Below are 20,632 nucleotides of genomic sequence, written 5' to 3' on the forward strand. Positions count from 1 at the left end.
GATTATTTCATTTTCAGTCTTTTAACTGATGCTGATTTGCTTTTCTTTAGTAATCTTTGTAATACAGTTTTATGGTTACAGATGTTCCTCTCTTTAGTCATTGGAAAATATCCTCTTTTCTGGTTCATTTTTGTTTCAAGATGGCTATAAAAACTGAGCCTTAAATTATAGTAAAGAGAATAAAAACTGTTTTATCCTGTCTGATATTTTAAAAGGCATACTCTTAGATAAATAACTTAAGAAAATGGCAGATCATCCTCCCCCTCAGACATTTGTTCCTAGTTCTCCCTACGCCATCGAACCAAAAATACAAGCACACTACCTGGAACTAGAATAGGTAGGTATTTGTTGAGTGAATGAATTTATTTTACCACTTAGCATAATCTTTATATTTCATAATCCTATTTTATCGTATATCATTATGGATAATAACATGGCAAGGACTGTCATGTTGCTCCTGGCTGGACGAGAGTAGCCTAAGAGATAGTTTGTTAGATTGATGCTTTTAAGTGATATTCTTAATCTCTGTCTATAGAATGTGTATTCTCTGCAGTGATAACTTGTGCCGCCTCACCTGGACTCCTCTTGTGTCCATAGTATGCCTTTGTAATACAGCTTCTGTAGTATTCATGGCCATGGAACAGAGTAAAAGTAACTCACTTTGTTGGCAGGTATGTGCAAGCTGGAGGCTGGTAAGTTGTTTTTTTTTTTTTTGTTTGGTTTTTTTTTGTAAAATGCCAGATAGTAGATATTTTAGTTATTGCAGCCCAAATTCAGTTTCTGTTGCATATTTCTGCACGTGTGTATGTGTTACCACCATTTAAAAATATAAAGATCGTTCGTAGTTCATGGCCACACACAGAATAGGCCGCAGGCTGGACTTTGTCTACTTGCAATAGTTTGCCAAAAAGCTGCACTTCACGGCTATAGGCTAATGGTTCGTCTCTAAGCTCAGAGCAGCTAACTCTGACACCTGAGCTGAAGGCAGATGCTTAACTGACTGAGCCACCCAGGTGCTCCGGGATAACTTTGCTTCTAAACACGTTTTTCTTTTTGAAATTTTATTTTTTAGAGCAATTTTAAGTTCATGTCAAAATTGAGAAGGAAGGTAAAGAGATCTGCTTCCTGCCCCCACAACATGCAGAGCTTCCCCCATCGTTGACCTTCCCCACCAGGGTCACATATCTGTTACAACTGCTGAACCTACATTGACATCCATCACATTTCTAGTGAAATTCACGTTCGCTTCCATGGCCAAAGAGTCCTGAAATGACTTGATTTCTGACTGGTTCTCCAGCTCAGTTTGTTTCCACTTGCCCTTGGCTAACTGTACTTCAGATCACAGGCCTTCTGTCCATTCCTAGAATGGCCAAGCTGTTTTCTATGGTGGAACAGCTCTGCTGGTACCCTGATGACCTTGTGTTTATCCACTTAGGTCAGACTTTGTTCAGGGTGACCCGAGCCTTCGAATGAATGCCCTATGATGTTCCTGGAACACGAGGATATGGGACATGTAGGGACGACCATGTGCCACTTCATGTTTGCCTCCCTGTCTTCCAAGGAGGACATGTGAGACAGTTTGTCATTGCCTCTGGATTTTGATGAAGTATGAGACTTTGCACTGTGAGGCTTTTTATGGTGTAGCCGGAGGCCACAAGTTGCTTCGCTGCAACATGGAATCAGCATCTTGGCACCAGGGTGCCCTGCTCCTTATATTGCATTATCCCCTATCTTTCATCTTTCATGCTTTCTCCTTTTTGTGTCTTCCCTTGGGACAAGACTCATGGAGAGCTGGCAGTTTGCCTTTCTTTCGCTATCTCTCTAGGTAATAATTGTCTGACTCCAACAAGGGTTTGCTGTTTCTTTAGTAATTGAATCTTGCTTGCTACTTCCACTGAGGATGTTGGTTACTCTTCCTTCTGCCTGCACTGCCCTTTCCCTGAGTTAAAGAACCTCTTAATTAATGCACCTCTTTATTCCTTTCTATAATGTCAGGGTTGGCCAACCAATGTTGGCTTTAACATAATATGAATATGTTCAGACCCTGCTTAACCCAGACTATTATAAAATCTTAAGAACTCAAGCTTTTTTGAATGTTGCAAATAAATACCTGCAGAAATCCTGGTAAATTAGGCAAAGAGTACAGAAACCACAACAAAAGTTTAGGTCACTTGTTTAATATACAAAGTCTTTCACAGATAATTATTTTCCTTAATTTGTCTTAGTACACATTATTCACAAAACAATAAGTTGTTAATGCAAGAGAATTAGGTAAAACCAAAAAAGTACAAATGCTCAATCTCAAAAATTGCACACAGTTAAATTTTTTTTTTTTTTTTTTAATATGATCTCCAATTTCAAAATGGGCTTTCTTCAGATTTGGAGGAAACACTGCAGCCCAAAATAACAGTACTTCCTTTGAGCTGTATTGATATGTAAAATAGCACCTTTGGGCTGAGTTAAGGAAAGGAAAAAGGTTTTTCATCTTTCTTATTAATTAAAATATGAGTCCTATACAGTTATTACATAACAACTACAATAATGGTAAAAAGTTTAAAGAGCTCCACTTTGTTCCAGAATATTCAAAGGTAAGGTAAGGAAAGGTAAACTGTCAGGTGAATGAATGCAGTAATCTTCCCCACCTCACCCCCTTGACAGAGTATCTTAATGATGCCATTGCTCTAATGAGCTAATTTTCCAGCCAAATAGTAGGTGTTTTAGGGGTACCTAAGGGCCTCTTGGAAAACAGGATAAATGCGGCTGTCTGGGACGATAATCACATGTAATAGCAGCTCCGAGTGAGATTTCATCTTGGGGCATTTTGAAAGACTCCTTTAATAAATACTTTTTTTTTCAGTTTCTCCATTGCTGTATCCCAGGTTGATTGGATCATTTTTGTTTTGATTTTTTGTTTGTTTTGCTTGTGTTTGTTCTTAAGCGTCATTGCATTCTGGACTTCACTTTAAGAAAAAATACTGGGATTTCATTCCTTTACAATTCAATCTTTGACACAATAAAAGTGAGAGTTCTTTGAAAAATTAACAGCATAAGTGTCTGTGTTTTATGGTATTGATACTATCAGATGCATGATTATAAAAAGCCAAGGTTTTAAACAGAATTGCGTGTTCATTTTTCAATTTCAGTCCTTTGATTCACTTCCATTTTACTTCTTACATGAGCAGGTAAACATGCTTCAAAAAAATTGTCCTTTTGGAGAGTCATTTTTGAAGGGTATGTCCAGTCCACAAAAAGTATTGTCAACAAAGTCAAATCCTTTCACTGAAAGGGCAGTTGCCACACAGAATAGGAAAGAAAATCAATATTAGGTTTTAAATGCACATCATTATTTCAGATAGTTTGAACCATAAACAGCCATTGCAGGAAATTTTAAAAGATTTAAATTCAGGAGTTCAGGGTTTATAAAGGTAAGAAGAGTAGCAGAATAAAAAGCTGGCTTTTAACCTGCTAGGGAACTATATTCTTATTACAAGAAAGTCAAAGCCTGTACAAATTAATTTTGAGAATTTAGGTATGGTATTGAAACACCATGTCATATTTTATGGTTAAAACAGTAATGCTTATCTTTACTTTTCATTCTAGAAATGTTTTCTTAGTGTTAAGTGTAGCCCTTAATAAACAAGGCCTATTTTAGCCAATCATCTCCCACTGAGAAATGAGCAATGCACTTAGCCATCTTGCTTAGGTCTGTACAGAATTTAAACAGTATTTTTGGTGGTAATTAAGGTAAATAATTCTTTTCCTTCCAGAGCAAATGTAAAAGAATTTGGGATTTCATGGCTTGCTGGTGACCGATTCCCCCACCCGCCCCAGGAATATTTGTAAAGAACACTGTGCCATTGCTAATCACTGGGAAGAATGGGTTAGTAAAAAGCTTAGAAAAATTAACAGAAAAATTGAATCAAGGTCAATTTATTGGGTGAAGTGCCATGTTTAAATCACCCAAAACTTAGCTATTCATGAGTATTTATCTTAAACCTTTAAAATGGAAATTTAAGAGGAAGTTAATACAAAGTTTAGTTTGTTTACGGTTCATAGATCTTTTTAAAATCACAACTTAACGTCCTTATTTGTGCAGAAATTACAGTACAACTTCAGTTACTTCAGCTCTGTCTTCCCTGTGCCTTTTAGTCCATACCCTCCACAACAAGTTTTAAGAAAGAAGAGATTTAAACCTTTTGTTTTCTGACTGGCCAAAAACTTTAATGTTCTTCTCATGTACATACATGAAATCACACACACACATCACACACACACACAAAATTGACATTGTTTACCTTTTCTTTATTTCTAGAAATTGTGACTATATGGACTCCGTGTCAGCCACTACTAATACTCGTATCTTTCTCCTCATTAAAAGGTTATTTCCTCTTCCTTTTTTCTATGATAATCCATGAAGAACAAGTACACTGATAATTAGAAAGTGCATCAATGCGATACCCAGGTTTGTGCAATGCGAGACCCGTGCTTTGGTTCTTATGGCCATCATGGTTGCCTTTTCACAATAATAAATAATGACAGCTAACAAAAATAAATCACCTTTTTAAATAAAAGACATCTTTGATGGTTCACTAACTCTATAATCATTAATCTAGCTCACTGCAATATCATTCACGCTTCAGTTCTACATGAATATGCAAAGAACACAATAATCAACTGAACTGCCAAACCTAAACAACTCAATTTATTACTTATCACAAAATCTGTTGAATATCTTTACTTTCCAGCTGACCAAGGGAAATACTGTCAGCTTCTTAAAAATCAAGTCTAAATGCTTAGTCAAAATGATTCCTCTGTCAAGTGGATGCCACATGTGGATTAAAGAAAAAAAAAAAAACCTTACACATTTGACTTAACAAAAATATTTAATTTTTGTTTCCCTATCATATGTGCCTCATAGTAGCAAACAAGTTAATTTCAGAACTTTGCCACAGGTAGATCATTTTATCTTTCCATATTTTCATTTTTTCACACTACAAAGTGGTAAGTTCATCTAACTCTTTAACCAACCAGGTTATTTAATTTGATTAATTTAGTGCTTTATAAAACTATACCATTCATGAGACTTTGGATAAAAGAATGAATCGAGCTGCTCTTTTGAAATAGTCAACTGTTAAATGAAGCAGAGGCTCTGCCTCTGATTTTAGGGCTGCATTGAACAACATGTTTAAATTAAGATACACAATAAAGATAAAATACATACTGGATTTTGAAGACTTGGTTCATAAAAAGAGGTGTAACAGGTCTCAATTTTTAATATTCATAACATTGAAATAATTTGATATATAGTGTTAGTGAAACATAGAAATTAATTTCACCTTTTACTTTTTCTAATGGGCCTACCGGAAAATTTTAAACGTATGTATGCGGTCTGCATTTGTGGCTCACGTTATATTTCTGTTGGACAACACTGTTTTAGAGGGACCAGATAAAACATACGACCTAATAGCTGGTGGTAGCTTCTGTGGGTATTTAACAGCACTAATTACACCCAGAAATCTCCTGTTCGTGATTTAAACGTGATTCTAAGTATTAATATCTTCAAATGCGTATTGCATCTATTTTTTAAAAACATGCATCTGTTAAAACAACTGGACTCCACTATAGCCATAAAAATCTGTTAGCTGTCAGAGTATGAGCATCAAACTGCATCCTCCACGTCTGCTTCTGATACCACTGAAGGATGATGCAGACAATTTCAAGCTTAAAACCAAGGGTGTTTCTTATTTCCAGATGAGACAGTTAACAACACAAGGCCTTGGAAGAAATACACATTGCAGTTCAAGCCTGTATTCTTACACTTGCTCCTGCTCCTGTGAGGATGCCTGTGTCCACTCAGGCTTCCGTCCCTGCCTATGAGCATCCCTTGCTCCACTGGCTCTTAACTGTCTTAGAAATCCGTCTCTTGCTGACTTCCACATTTCTGCGTCACCCTGTGGACTGCTTCCTGGGATCCTGGTCATTGGTGGTTTTTTGGTCCTTTCCTTTTTGAGCAAAGTCTGGAAAAACGAGTCAGTAGGAGAAAGAGGAGAGGGTGAAGGGAGTGAGCGCGTCAGGATCACTTCTGTCACGTGTAGTGGCTGAGGGCTCGGAAGAGGGTCCTCAGGGAAGACGCTCCCAGCTGGTCTGTCACACTGGTATAACCTCGGGGGGCCCGCCCTCTGCAGACGGCAGTGGATTCGTACCTGTGTGCGATACAGGCACCACCACGGCGTCCTTGGTGTCCGTGTGTACGTTACACGAGAAGTTCTTCTCCTGCTTTTTGGCAGTGTCGGGGCAATTCTGCACAAAGATCACGCGGTTGTAGGCCTTCAGCCTGCGCCATAGCTGGACGTAGACTTTACACTGTACGTACATGAAGACGAGGCCTCCTGTGAAGCCAATGGCCACCACAACCAGTTTTGTCCAAAATGGCCATTCAAGGACACCTTTGAAGTCAGAAAAAGAGAATGTTATCACCAAGTTATCAATGGATTTAGTAATTTTTTCTATGACTCCTTCAAAAGGCCACGCCTGCCTGCTAAACTTTGCGGATAAGGAATACTGTTAACAGGCCGTAAAAATTATAACCAGAATTGCTTAATTGCTTTCTGTTCTTTTAAAGGCACTTAAACTTCTACATGAAGAAACTCCCCTACCACTATAATGATCTTATTTCTCCTATGTCCAGTACCTGCTGTGGTTATCAGGTACTGTTAGACTTTTGATACTTACCTTGATATTGATTTCTTACTGCTAAATCTTTAAGGAAAGAGAGTGAACATACTAAGTGAAAGAATCCATTTTAAATCTTTTTAAAAAGGTAAAGTGATAGGTAATTCTATAGGACCATACATACGGGTCCCCCTCCCCACCATCACTCTCCTTAAAATTGAAAAGACAGTGAAGGAGAGAAGCCACCACATCTCACCTGAGAGAGAAAGAATTTCTAAGTAAAGATGTGCATAGCATTTAGTATTTTAGTCATTTTTGTTTCAGGAGTCTTTGTCCCTGAGAACCACCACTTCCTTAGTTATCGATATTTCCTCCTATTTTGTGCCACCACAACTAGAAACTGGCTTTCACAATTTTTAAGACTTTCACAAGAGTTTCTCTGACTATAACATTATCTAGGCCGCACATAATTATGAATGTTAAATATATCATGGTCAAGCTCTCTTGCCCACACCAGGATGCAGATGGTGGAAGGCAGCTGTCTCCCCTCCTGTGAAAGGCTGTCTAGTAACAAGAGCATGGTTTGGTATGTGGGACCAGGAGGAGTCGGTTAGAAATCATGATGTATGAGAGTCTATGATTCTACTTTGGATTTTATTTACTTTTCCCTATAACGATAAATACAGTAAAAGGAATGTCCTACCTATATTTTGTAACACCGGTATTTGCTTTATGCTTCTGTAGGAAAACAGACATGAGGGCTTGTTTAGCTCCTACCTTTGTTCTATCAATGCAAGGAGAACAGTCATCTGACATACAGACTCCGGGGTAGATCAGTGGTTCTCAGCGGAGGCTAGTATTTTTCCGCGGAACATGTCTGGAAATACTGTTTATTGTTATACCCGGTGTCTCTTTGCAAACAGATGTCAGAGATGCTGTGTAAACGCCCTACAGTGTATAGGATAGCACTCCCCAACGAAGAATTATCCAGTCCGAAGTGTCAGTAGTGCTGGGGTGGAGAGTTCTTGTGGAAGGCAATCACTTAAAGTTTCTTTATTAGGAAATTTGCAGGGAGGATTCAAAGTACAAAGTACAAATCAAATACCTTGAAGTTTTCCAAATTTAGAAGGATACTTTTGCTCTTGGCTACTGTATTGATCAGTATTTCGTATGTATTTGGAACATTTTAACCACAGACAAACTGGAGAAAACATGTTTTATCTCCCATTTGGGGGGGAGAAGTCCCCGTGGGTACATCTAACTCCCCTCTGTTTGCTACATCACAGTACTGCCTGGATGTTTCCCATTTCTGAGGCTTCATCCGTGGTCCTCCTCCTTTCTGGGCTTTGCTTCCCTGTTTCGGCATGACTGCCTGTCCCAGCTCAGAAGTAATTTCCAGCTGGAAATAAATTTCACCACTCTTCCAGTTTCATATTATGTCTTCCATTTGTGGCGTAAGAGTCAACTTTCGGACCAGTTACTTTTACTTTGCTACATGATAACCTCGACAAACACAGAACTTATGTCAGTTGGTCTTTGTTTTGCAGTAGGTATTTCAAGGATGAATGAAAGCTTTTGAGGTTCCAGGTTGGATTGCTTTGCCTCAGTCTCTTCGGTATAAACCAGAGGCGCCAGCCTCTACTTGTCCACGAAGCTTTGTTTTCATGAGTGGGTGATATGAAGAAGTCTCCACTCTTGCTCTACCTCTCCTTTCTGAAATAGTGACCAGAACCCATAGCGTACCTGAGAATCTGGGCCAGGAGTAACAAGCCATTTTCTCTGCCAGTTCTGGGAGACAGGCTGAGTCTTCCGGTTTCTTTCACAAAGCTCTCTGATCGATTGTTTCTCCAGTCATTCCTCTTTCATATGTTTGGGAAGTCAAGGAGCCCAGTATAGTCCTCGAACAAGCTTAGGGTACAGGCTATCTCCCCACCTCACATCCAGGAGCCATGTAGGTGCAAACCTGTTGTCCACATGCCCATCTTCTCTCAGAGACAGTCTGAGCCTACTCTTTGCTTTTGACTAAGTGGGCAAGATCTCTACTTCCTTTAAAGATGTTATTGAACAGTTTTAAGATTTTATCCTGGAAACTCAACGATAAGGATACTGTGAGAGGAGATGCTAACAGGGGGCTAAGTGGATTTCCAAGAATGTTCTCATGGGTAACATGTGTTTACCTCCTTATTATGGAGACTCAGCAAATTGTCTTCATACTCAACCTTGTTGGACTAGTCAGTTCTATGCTGTTTTCTGTAAAGAAGAAAGAATGTACACAATAAGGAAGGGCGGTAGAAAAGAGAAGACAACATCTTGTTCCTTGTGGATCCTTTGTGGAAACAATTCTTTGTCCTCACTAACACATATTTGAAGCTGGAACCCAAACTTGGAAATGCTAAAAGCACAAAGTTGTTTCTACCCGCCCAGTTTGGAAAAGGAATCCAGAAAGTCCAACTTGAGGCAATTCTCCCATATGTTCATTTTTCCGAAGCCCAAGGATTGTATGTGCTTCTTCCTTGGCGCTTGGGATCTTTTCTCAGGAGTTCCTGGGTTTAGGAATAAACCGCATCCCATCCTCCTAAACATCAATCGGAAACTGCTTGGAGATTCTTGCGCAGGAATTGAAGGAGCTTGGAGGAGCAAATATTCTGTCCACAACCATTTTCTAAGGAGATAGAAGTCTTTTCTTGGCCCTCATCATAGATAAATTTGACTCATTCACCATTCATAATGTCATGCCAACCCCACAGGAATGGGCAATAAAGTTCTCAAGCAGCCTCAACGTGTGATGATTAAATCCTAGGCCTCCTTTCAGTGAGTGCGTGTGTGTGACGCGGTGCTGGGCAGCTGCACTGTCGTCCGTGCTGACCGCACGCAGCAGCATGCTAACAGGCTGTGAGAGCCCTAAGACGCTCTGCAGATTTGTCCTATGATGTGATACTGGAGGCTTCCTAAAGTCCAGGCAGATGAATCCAAACCCTCCATTATGTCTGCCTGAATGTGTCGTGCCACCCGAACCAGAGAAATCAGGCCACAATTTGTAGGGAACTTTATATGTAAAGAGCAATAAAAGCACTTTAGACCGAGAAAAGCAAAAGGCACCCTTCAGCTCGTGATAGTTTCTTGGGATTCTGAGTCTGTGTGAGATTTTTCTAGCAAGCCAGAGAGGAAAACTGGGGACTCCAGGTAAAAGTGACTATTTCTAGAACTTGAATAAAAAAACGAATGAGAGAATAAAAATTCGTAAATTGTTTTTTCACATAGAAAATTCTTCCAGGTATTCACTGCATTTCCCACTGGGATTGAGTCAGGTGACATGGATTGGGGCTATTTAAGGGCATTTCCTTTTCAGGAATCCGAGACCAGATTTTATTGATAAACAGGACCACTTCCACTGACTGTCTCTTATCTCCTTTACAATCACTTTCTTCATCTTTGCACCCAACAGCACCCTCCTTCCTGGCTAGGAAATACCAAAATCCCAAATTTTTATTCAATTTCTTTGCAGCCCAGACTCCAATTGGATATGCCTTACTACAGGATGGCTTCTCAAAGGCCATTTTTCTGTGTAAAATCCCCCACTCATTCTTGAGGATTATGGTTTTTGTTCTTGTTTTTTAAGTAGGCCCCACACTGGGCGTGGAGCCCAGAGCAAGACGTGAACTCACAACTCCGAGAGCAAGACCTGAACCGAGTTCAAGAGTCAGGCGGTCAATGGACCGAGCCACCCAGACACCCTGAGGATTATGGGTTTTATTCCTAAGAATCAGCCACTTCAGTCTTTACGTCTTCCCGTGTCCTAATTCAGATAGCTGTTTCCTGTCCTTGACGTACTGAGAACCTGTTAGCTGGTATTTGCTTTGGTCTCAGTGCCCTCAGCTCTGGTAGCCTGTTCAAAACTACTCCCATTCGGCTCATGCCCCCCATCACTGGGTCCCTTGGTTTCCGTCCCTTCCCTCCTTGACTCTGGCTGTGGCTTGTTTGGGCCAACGGGACAGCAGCAAATAGGACACAACAGAAACCTCAAAAGTGTTCACGCTGTGTGTGTGGTTTGCTCTCTTGCTAATTTTTAAGACTGTAATTGCTACACGAAGAAGGCAGGGCCATCAAGCCCTGTGTGGTGGAAAACAGCTCAGTTGTTTGTGTCGTCCGGCCAGTAGTGTGCCGGCCACCAGCCTGGTGGAGGAGGGCAGTCCTGGTCAACAGCAGACAGTCCGGCCACGGCCAGAAGCAGGGCCCACCTGACCAGAATTGGGAGTGAAATAAATGCTTGTGGTTTGATGTCCGTAAGTTTGGGCATAATTGGTCCTAATTGGTCCTACAGCAAGAGGTAACTGATCTACCAGTTAGAAATGGAGGTTAAGAGTAGCATTTACCTCGCAAGGTTGTTGGTGTGGATTAAGTGAGTAGTTCCTGACACAGAAAATGCCATATTGATGTAGGTCACTGGTGCTCTCGGAGTGATTTAAGTGCGACGTGGGCTGTAGATCAAGAGCAAAGCTTTGCCTGGTGCCTGTAACTACGACCTTGCTAACGTCGAGGGGCTTCAACATCGGCTGCCCCGTCTGGACTCCAGGCCATGAAAACCCCCAGGAGAGGAGGAGGTCCGGTCGGCTGCCAGCCACACCTCCTCACCCTGTAGGTCTGGGCATCCTTCCCAGCCAGCAGTTCCCTTCCTGGAGAAAAGCTCAGAAACCACCAAAAATCAACTAAAAGGTCCTGAACTATGTAAGTGGCAACTACGTGGATGATTTGTCCAGAAACATCGATGACAAACTTTCAGACTACAATGACGACTGTTTGTAAAGTGGGATACATCCCCTTTCAGACTCTCAGCCTTATTTTCTTTCTAGTTGTATTGTTTCTCGGAAAATTTGCTTCCCAGCTCTGTCCACTGGAGGAACACACGCAAGGTCACCTGGAACATCTTGCTTTGTTTTCTCTTTAGGTCTAATTGAGTAGACCGGCAAGCTCCCAGGTGGGTGTTTATAATAAAGCTGCACAGGAGGCAAATTACTTCTTTCTTCAACCTTTAAAAGAGTGATCTCTAAAATCTCTTCCAGCTATTAAAGTGGAATTCTCAGAGTATTCTGTGTGCAGTATGTGGTCCATCATGTAACTGGAGACACCTGGACTGTCTCTAAAAGGCCTTTTAAATGGCAGAGGAGAACCTGTCTCATTTAACAGCTGCAGTGACTATATTTAGGAAAAGCATCTCATTGGTAAGTTGGGATATTTTTGCTGGGTGCTTAGGTCATGCAGAGTTATAAAACGTGTTTGTGTAAGGGTGTGTGTGCGTGGTGGGGCTAGGCAGGCGGTTTTCTCCTTGTTGCTTCTCTCTGGTTGCATAAATTATTTTTTAAAAGTGTTTCACATACTTGTAACATTTTCCTTGTTTTAGTGGTAAGTAAAGATACATAAGCATATGCAAATATGAATATATGTAGCAAAATATATAAATATATGTGTATAAATTATACAAAAAATATATATATATACACACACACAGTATTTGTATAAACACAATGATTCAATTTGTCTGATGCAAGGTCAAGTCCAGGGTGTCTTTGAAAAATGAATCAGAAAGAACCTGTGACGGGTATTCAGTCCAGCTTTGTTTTACAAATGAGGAATTTGAGTGTCAGAGTGGTTATTTTATTCAAGGTAACTAGTCCATGACCAAGGCGGAACTAGAACACAGGCCTTCTGACAAGTACCTTAAGTCAGCACCAATCACGTTTGGGCCGTTCACAATAATAGCACATATAATGACGTCTAAAAAGGAATGCTTGGGCAGCCCGGGTGGCACAGCGGTTTAGCGCCTGCCTTCAGCCCAGGGCGTGATCCTGGAGACCCGGGATCGAGTCCCACGTCGGGCTCCCTGCATGGAGCCTGCTTCTCCCTCTGCCTGTGTCTCTGCCTCTCTCTCTCTCTTCTCTCTTGAATAAATAAATAAAATCTTTAAAAAAAATAAAAAGGAATGCTTAAGTAACAGTGCTCAACAGGACAATATATGGATTGCTGGGAAGTGATGTGTAGCACCTCCTCGAAGCAGATGATAATAGCTAACAAGGATGGCACAACCAGACTTCTCATCGGCTGGGGTCAGCCAGAGCCAGCAACAGTTCTCGAATCCCTACCAACCCTATAATGCTCTCGGAAAAATGAAGCAGGTATCTCCCTGCCCTAGAGATACTTAGAGGCTCACAAGTGAGTCAGGCAGGAGGAAAAAACAAAAAACAAAAACCAGTTTGTTATGCTAGTCCCCCTGTGGTGTATGCATTTAAATAGTTCTGGGGCAACGTGAAAATGTGCACCTGCCATACGATTTCACTTCTACGAAGAATCTAAGAAAACAAGATAAAAAAACAGGAATAGACTCATAAATACAGAGAACAGACTGTGGTTGCCAGAGGAGAGGAGGTGGGAAAAGTTGAAGTAGGTGAGGAGAGGTCTAAACTTGCAGTTACGAGTAAGTCATGGGGATGAGAAGTACAGTGCAGGCGTTACCGTCCACAATACTGTGAGGACTGTGTATGGACAGACGGCCACTGCCCCTACCTGTGGTGAGCGTTTTGTGATGTATATAATGTGTAATCACTGCGTTGTGCGCTTGAAGCCTATTGTACGTCAGCTATACTTAAAATTAAAAATTAAAAAAAAAACAATCTGTGCCTATAATCTCTCCAATAAGTATATTTGTTTTCTTGGCCTCCATTTTTGTGTTTTGTTTTGTTTTCAACACACAAATAGTATACTGGAGGATTTTTCTAGAGTATGTCAAGGTAGGCAGGAGGAGCATTGCTCCCCCAAATTAGAGTAAGCAATGGGTAATTGGGGGTGTTCAAGTTTCAAGCACCAAGAGTCTGATTTTTTTTTTTTTTTTCCACTACAGGCAGAGAAGTGAGAGAACTGTCTGGGGCAGCAGGCTTATTTAATCTAAAAGAACAACCATTAAAAACACATAAAGGATTTTTTTCCCTCCAGGATTGTTATTACAGTTCAAAAAATGTTGCTGTTTTATATTCAACCTCAATTTGGGTTAAGGGAGGACGGTTTGTTCCTCTTCCAATGATTTTGAAGGTTTCAAGGCAGACTTAAAATATTTTGACTTTTAAATTCAGCAGGTTTTTTTTTTTTTTTCCCCAGACTTTAAAAGTAAATTCAGGCTCAGCACTCACGGTCCCAATGCCAAAGGGAGATGAACATAATACCGACTCAGGCAGATGCCCCCACTACCTATAAATGTGCTTTGGGAAATCGGGCTCTGAATACAGCTGGAACATGAGGTACAGATCATTCCCTTTGCGGAAGTCGCTATCGTTTCCATCTGAAATTCCCCGAGTTAGGAGCTGTCCCCCTGGGAAGCGGCTCCGGCCGTGGGCACTGCTTCCTGACAAGTATCTTGCTTCCTACTTCGAACACTCTGAGCACCAAAGATGATAGTCATCTCATTTTCACTTGCTTTTAAGAAAGCGAAAATAATTTTTTAAAAGTGTCCAGTAGAAAGCTGACCCATATATATTGGAAAGCCAACTCTTCTGATGGAGGGACCTGAGTGACAATCCACTGGGGGCCTCTGGTCTGAAATCCTGCATCCACCCAGAACTGAGAAAGGAAAAAAAAATTCTTTTGAAGAAAAAATCTAAAAGAGAAAAGGTAGGGAAGTGTGGGTATGAGGCATTCACAACCTCATCCTTCCTTCTGCAACGTCCACTGGGCCCCTTGCCAGGGCCCCGACGTGGCGTTCGGCCCCAGGGGTGTGCTGGTGAGCAAGACAGACCCTGCCCAGCCTGCTCTCACCTCAGTCTACTGGTGTCAGGAGACTTACAACTAAATGAGCAATTACAATAGTGTAGGGTAGGCATCCTGGCAGGCAGCGCTTCTTACCGTGTCTGCAAAAAGAATGACATAAGGGATAATTAAATCTAGACCTCTGGGGACGAAACTCGGGCTTCGTGGGGTGTAGAAACTCCCAGGTAATTAGAATATGCAATCCAGATGGGAGGGGGGTGGGGCGGGTTAGCGTAGGATGTTAGGTGAGCACACGGTTCCCCACACTCAGAGGACGCAGGGATCCGCTCTTGGCTTCCTAGGCACAAGTTGCTGGGCCGCGTCCTCACAATCTCTGACCATAGGTCTGGGGTGTGGAGAAGCCAAGTATTGGCATTTCTTTCTTTGTTTTTTAAAGATTTTATTTATTTACTCATGAGAGAGAGAGGCAGAGACACAGGCAGAGGGAGAGGCAGGCTCCCCGCAAGGAGCCCCATGGGGGACTCGATCCCAGGACTTGGGATCACGAAGGCAGACGATCAGCTGTGGACCGCCCCCCTGCGGCCCAAGAATTTGCTCACCCTGCACCCCCGTCACCCGAGGCTCACCCTGCAGTCCTGTCACCCTCGGCTCACCCTGCAGCCCCGTCACCCGCAGCTCACCCTGCAGCCCGTCACCCGCGGGTCACCTGCAGCCCGTCACCCACAGCCACCCAGGAGCCCCGTCACCCACAGCTCACCCTGCACCCCCATCACCCGCGGCTCACCCTGCAGCCCATCACCCACGGCTCACCTGCAGCCCCGTCACCTGTGGCTCACCCTGCACCCTGTCACCCACAGCCACCCAGGAGCCCCGTTACCTGCAGCTCACCCTGCACCCCCATCACCCGCGGCTCACCCTGCAGCCCATCACCTGTGGCTCACCCTGCAGCCCATCACCCACGGCTCACCTGCAGCCCCGTCACCCGTGGCTCACCCTGCACCCTGTCACCCACAGCCACCCAGGAGCCACCTGCCGGGTGTCTGGCGACCCTGGGGTGCGCTCGGTGCCCACTGCAGTCACCAGGGGGCAGCGTGAGTACAGCTGTCCGTCCCTCCTGCTGTTACTGCGTCCACACCAAGGGAGAAATAATAAAACCTTCCCTATTAACTTGCTTTTCCTCCTCGTTTCTTTCCCTCACCTCCTCCCCTTAGTTCCGGTCATCTTTGTCTTTCAGCTTCTTTTCTCTTTTTGGGGAGGCGCACAGAGCCTTTGGCCCCTGCCAACACGCAGTGTGGCCTCTCTGCAGGTCCCCTGTGCTGGTTCCCCGGTGGCCTACCCTGGGGGCGGCACCTCCTCCCCCGGGTGCAGGCCGGCCGGGCGCAGGGGAACCCCCCCAGCAGCTCTGACTGCCACGAGCCAGGCCGACCCCCCAGCCCTCCGTGCCCGCTGCCCTCAGTAAGGCCCCCCGGATGTTGGCACCCCCCAGGACCCGTGAACGGCTTCCTGCAGGCTCGAGGGCAGCCTTCCCCAACAGCCCGGTGACCTTTCTGGCCACCGTGCGCACCTGCTCTACCCGTTACACGGAGCTGATCAGCGACGGCACGTTCTCGAAGACAGCATCGTCTTAATCATGGTTTAAAAGGCGCAACGGCTACGGTGCATTGAATGAAAAGACAAAACCTCTCCACTTCCCAGCTGTTCGTGTGCCTTTTCACATCTGGCTGCACACACTCCTTCATCGGCTCCTGGAAAGCCGGGGTGACGTGTGGCATCTCTAGGTCTGGCCCTTCCAAGGGCTTCGGGGACTTGCTACATCGTGCGGCCCGGCCGGGGACCCCAGATAGCGGGCAGAGGATTCCGGTCACCACCGGAGGGGCCTACACGGCCGTATCCCCCGTGAAGGCCTCCCGGGGAAGCAGCTCCCCACCCAGCTCCGGGGGCCTGGGAGCACCCAAGAGGAGGAAAGAGAAAAGACCCGTGCTCCTACCGTTGTCGTTGCCCTGCTTGATTTCCTCCGCCGTCCGGTCTATTAAAACGTACAAAGACCACACCACGCAGGTGATGGCGATGACGTGGAAGGTGACAGAGCAGAATATTTTCCTCCTTTCGCTCGTGGTCATCTGTAGTTTCTCCCACTGCAATCAGAAATGAGTCACACGACATGGGATTTCCAGGTAGGGACCCCTGCTCCCCGTTTAGAGCCCAGACATAGGCCGCGAACGGGGGACAAGCATAAAATACCCACATTTTAAGATGACACAACATTCCAGTAAGTCTCTGCGGTGGGAAAGATACGGAATCATAACCCCTAGAGTTCTATACGACTTCAATATATGTTAAAATGAAAACAAGGGACGCCGGGCAGGGTCCTTTGGCAGACGCTCACCCCCTGCCCCCCCCCCCCCCCCCCCCCGCATCCCTGCACGTCCCTCGTGGTACTGCCTCATAAGCAGTAATGAGTAATCTCCTCGTGGGTGGGTATGTAAGCGGAGCCTGGGCCGCATCCCGAGTGTGTATTCGTTAAGGGGCGTCTGAAGGGCTGCCTGACAGCGGGGAGGGCAAGTCCACATCCGCTCACAGCCCTTGCCCTAAAGAACACACTATCATCCGGGCAATGGGAAAAACCCGTCCCTTCAAGCACAGGCTTGGTTTACTAGCTGCCACCACTGTCGAAGTCACCGTCCCTCGCCGTACGCCTCAGGAAGTCGAGGGCTGCTCCTCTGGGGAGAAGGGGCCCACAGTCTCACAGCAGCGACTGAGGGTGTGTAGGGGGGATGTGTCCACTGCCTACTCCGGAGAGACAGGCCGGCGGGGATCGACGCCTCGGCCGCTGCGGTGTCACTTCACTTCTGCGTTAGTTTTCTGTGCACTATTTCTAAGGGAACATCAGATCCCTGTGATCTTAGTAGAGAAGCCAAACCTCCGAGAATCCAGGACTTTCCCCATTCTTTACTTATCACGCTCCTGCTAGAGCAAAATCCTCGGCACTCCAGAGGGCCCTACTGCTTTCCCCTCGTCCCCGTCCCCGCCCGGGATTCCCCGACCAGCAGGCCGAGGCCGGAGAGCCCGTGTCAACGCTCCGCCACCGGCTTTGGGACACGGGTGAAGCTGCTTAAGTCCTCTGGGCCACTTGCGTCATCTCCCCAAGACGCACACTGTGGCAGAGGCTGTGACCGAGGGGTTTGGGGCGAGGACACCTTCTTCCCCCTTCCTTTACCGACAGACTCCGCTTTCCGCCTGGCCTGGCAGGGGGGCAAGGCCTGGATCCCACCAGCGACACGGCCCGGCCTCTACCGGGGCCCGGCTTTTGCGCTCCTGACACAGGAACGGCCCCGTCTTCCCTTCCTTCATTTTCTCTTCTTCGTCACCTGGAATCCGTAGTTAATGGCCGGGGTCCCACCAGCCATCCCGCAGCCTCAGGGACAGGTCTCGAGAAGCGCAGGGACCTCAGCCCGGTGAGCAGCGCGTCCCTGGGGCCCCGCCTGCGGCCTTGGCCTCGGCCTCACCCGCACTTCCCGGTAAGAGGACACGGGGATCTTCCCGACTTCCCTGCAGTCTGCGGATTAGGGGCCTACGGGTTCATTTGTGAGAAAGCACCGTACCTGACGCCGACCCTGATGCTCCAGAAAGTTCTGGGAACACTTCAGGAGAAATAAATGTCTCCTTTCCAAACACCATCCATCCCCTCCTGCTGGCTACTCGTCAACAGCTCTCCTGGCGACGGTGTCGGAGCCCATCACAAATTCACACCTCATCTTGTACTTTGATTTCCCTTAAATCGTATTTTATGTATTATTCCAAATAAAAAAATGGAGAGATCTTGGTACGGCAGCTGCAGGAAAGTCAGATCTACTTTTTAATTGCTCAACCTTGGCCTCCAGCACTAGTCCACGCCTATCCGTGAAGGGCCGATTGTTAAGACTCCCTTTTGTCATCCATCGTGTTTTGTGGTCACGTCACTGATTTTGTCACGGGAACCTGAATAACCTGCCTGCCGAAGGACGGAATATTGTCACCCGCGACAGCCTTCTGGGGCCCGGGGACGGGTCTGCGGCCCCTCGCATCCAAAGCGGCCGTAAGCGCAGGGCGGTGCACAAACGCGGCTTCGCACGCCCAAAGCCCCGCAGGGTCCAGGTGGGTGGAAGGACCTTCGGGACCGAAGAGCCACACCCCGTCGCAGGCGCTTGTGTGACCGCCGGGCCACAGCCGCGGGGACCGTGTCCTTAGGGCCCAGCACCTGGAGGAGCGGCCGAGACGCGTTCTTCAGGCTCGTGGGCCTCCGGGCAGGGCTGACCCTGGGGCCACCGGGCTCGCCAGGCCCCTGCGGCTGCGGACGGCGGGCCCAGATGACCCTCCCGGCCCGCAGCGGCTCAAGGGGAAGGACTGGGAAGGGCCCGGGACGGTCCTGCTCCCCCGCGGGGGCGGGGCGGGGGGGGGGCAGGGCCTGGCCGCCTCCGGGTCGAGGCCAGCTTCGTGTCCTCACCGCCTCCCGCCCGGCCTCCTCCGACCCCGGCCTCCTCCCGCCCCGGCCTCCTCCCGGCCCCGGCCTCCTCCCGGCCCCGGCCTCCTGCGGCCCCGGCCTCCTCCGACCCCGACCTCCTCCGACCCCGACCTCCTCCGGCCCCGACCTCCTCCGACCCCGGCCTCCTCCCGCCCCGGCCTCCTCCCGGCCCCGGCCTCCTCCCGCCCCGGCCTCCTCCCGCCCCGGCCTCCTCCGACCCCGGCCTCCTCCCGCCCCGGCCTCCTCCCGCCCCGGCCTCCTCCGGCCCCGACCTCCTCCCGCCCCGGCCTCCTCCGGCCCCGACCTCCTCCCGCCCCGGCCTCCTCCCGCCCCGGCCTCCTCCGGCCCCGGCCTCCTCCGGCCCCGGCCTCCTCCGACCCCGGCCTCCTCCCGCCCCGGCCTCCTCCGACCCCGGCCTCCTCCCGCCCCGGCCTCCTCCCGCCCCGGCCTCCTCCCGGCCCCGGCCTCCTCCGACCCCGGCCTCCTCCCGCCCCGGCCTCCTCCCGGCCCCGGCCTCCTCCCGGCCCCGGCCTCCTCCGACCCCGGCCTCCTCCCGCCCCGGCCTCCTCCCGCCCCGGCCTCCTCCGGCCCCGGCCTCCTCCGACCCCGGCCTCCTCCGACCCCGGCCTCCTCCCGCCCCGGCCTCCTCCGACCCCGGCCTCCTCCCGCCCCGGCCTCCTCCCGCCCCGGCCTCCTCCGACCCTGGCCTCCTCCCGCCCCGGCCTCCTCCCGCCCCGACCTCCTCCGACCCCGGCCTCCTCCCGCCCCGGCCTCCACCCGCCCCGGCCTCCTCCGGCCCCGGCCTCCGCGTCCCGACCACCGTCCCAGCCCCGCCGTCGGAGCGGAGCCCGCAGCCCTGCCCGCCGGGCCAGCCGTGCACGCGGCGCTCGCGGCTCCCGGGGTGCGGTCGGCGGCCTGCGGGGTGTCCCTCCCGACACAGCCGGCAGAGGGCGCCCGCGGGGTGTCCGGGGCGCCGGACGCGGAGGCCGCAGGAGCTGGGGCTGCTCCCGCCGCGCCTCGGTGCAGGGGTGCAGGGAGCCGAGGGCCCGCGGCGCTCAGCGGGGCGATGGGTGCGGTGCGGGTGGCCCTGCAGGGGGCGCTCAGGTGCGGGTGCGGGTGACCGGGTGACCCCGCAGGGGGCGGGCCCCGCGGGCAGGGCACAGGCCCAGGTTCGCAGCGGCCCCTGCGGGGCGCGGGGCCTGCCCTCGGGGCACCCGCCCCCGCCCCGGCCCCCGCCCCCGCCCCGAGGGGACCCGGGGCTGCTCACTGCTCCGAAGCCGAGGCGGAAGCCGGCGGTGGGGGTGCTGGGCGGCGCCGCTCCCCGCCGGGCCGAGGCACCCCGCGCACCCGCCTCCACGGCCCTCGAGGCCGCCCCCGCCCCCGCCGCTGCCCGCGGCGTTCAAGGCCTCAGCGACCCCCCGCACCCCGGGACGCCGGCGTGGACCCCGGTCTCCGCCCCGCCCCCGCCCCCGCCCCCGCCCGCTCCCGGGCGCCCCCCGCTGCTCGCTGCGAGACCAGCCGGTGCGGGTTCAGGGTTTAAGGGCTTTCAGTGGCATTCCTTCCCGTCCCAGTCCCAGCTGCCCACCGAAGAAGTCAGCAAAGGCGTTAACCGAGGCTTCCAGGGGGTGGAGTCCCTGCAGGGCCCGGGGTGGGGGGCGCTGGCTCCCTGTGGGCTGGTGGAGGACTAGCTGGCACACCACGTTGCAC

General features: G+C 48.6%; 2 protein-coding genes across 5 annotated transcripts in view; one reads left to right on the forward strand and one right to left on the reverse strand.

Annotated features, from left to right (window-relative positions):
* Window positions 1-15,591, forward strand: part of TMA16 (translation machinery associated 16 homolog) — a 46,596-nt gene extending 31,005 nt beyond the window's left edge. Inside the window, exons 8-9 of one of the 2 annotated variants that reach the window (XR_012006229.1) lie at window positions 536-11,647; window positions 11,733-15,591. The gene's annotated coding sequence lies outside the window, so the exon portion shown is untranslated. The remainder of the gene's footprint in view (window positions 1-535; window positions 11,648-11,732) is intronic. The other variant, XM_072773824.1, reaches the window with a different exon arrangement.
* MARCHF1 (membrane associated ring-CH-type finger 1) overlaps window positions 2,162-20,632 on the reverse strand; it is a 797,228-nt gene continuing 778,757 nt past the window's right edge. For 2 of the 3 annotated variants that reach the window (XM_072773820.1, XM_072773822.1), the window contains 2 exons: window positions 16,412-16,559; window positions 2,162-6,446 (listed from right to left, as the gene is read on the reverse strand). In XM_072773820.1, the coding sequence (XP_072629921.1) occupies window positions 6,148-6,446; window positions 16,412-16,559 (447 nt within the window). In that variant the 3' untranslated portion in view covers window positions 2,162-6,147. Of the gene's footprint in view, window positions 6,447-12,302; window positions 16,170-16,411; window positions 16,560-20,632 lie in introns of those variants that run through there. The other variant, XM_072773821.1, reaches the window with a different exon arrangement.

This window comes from Canis lupus, chromosome 13, assembly GCF_048164855.1.
Source record: "Canis lupus baileyi chromosome 13, mCanLup2.hap1, whole genome shotgun sequence".
NCBI lineage: Eukaryota > Metazoa > Chordata > Mammalia > Carnivora > Canidae > Canis > Canis lupus.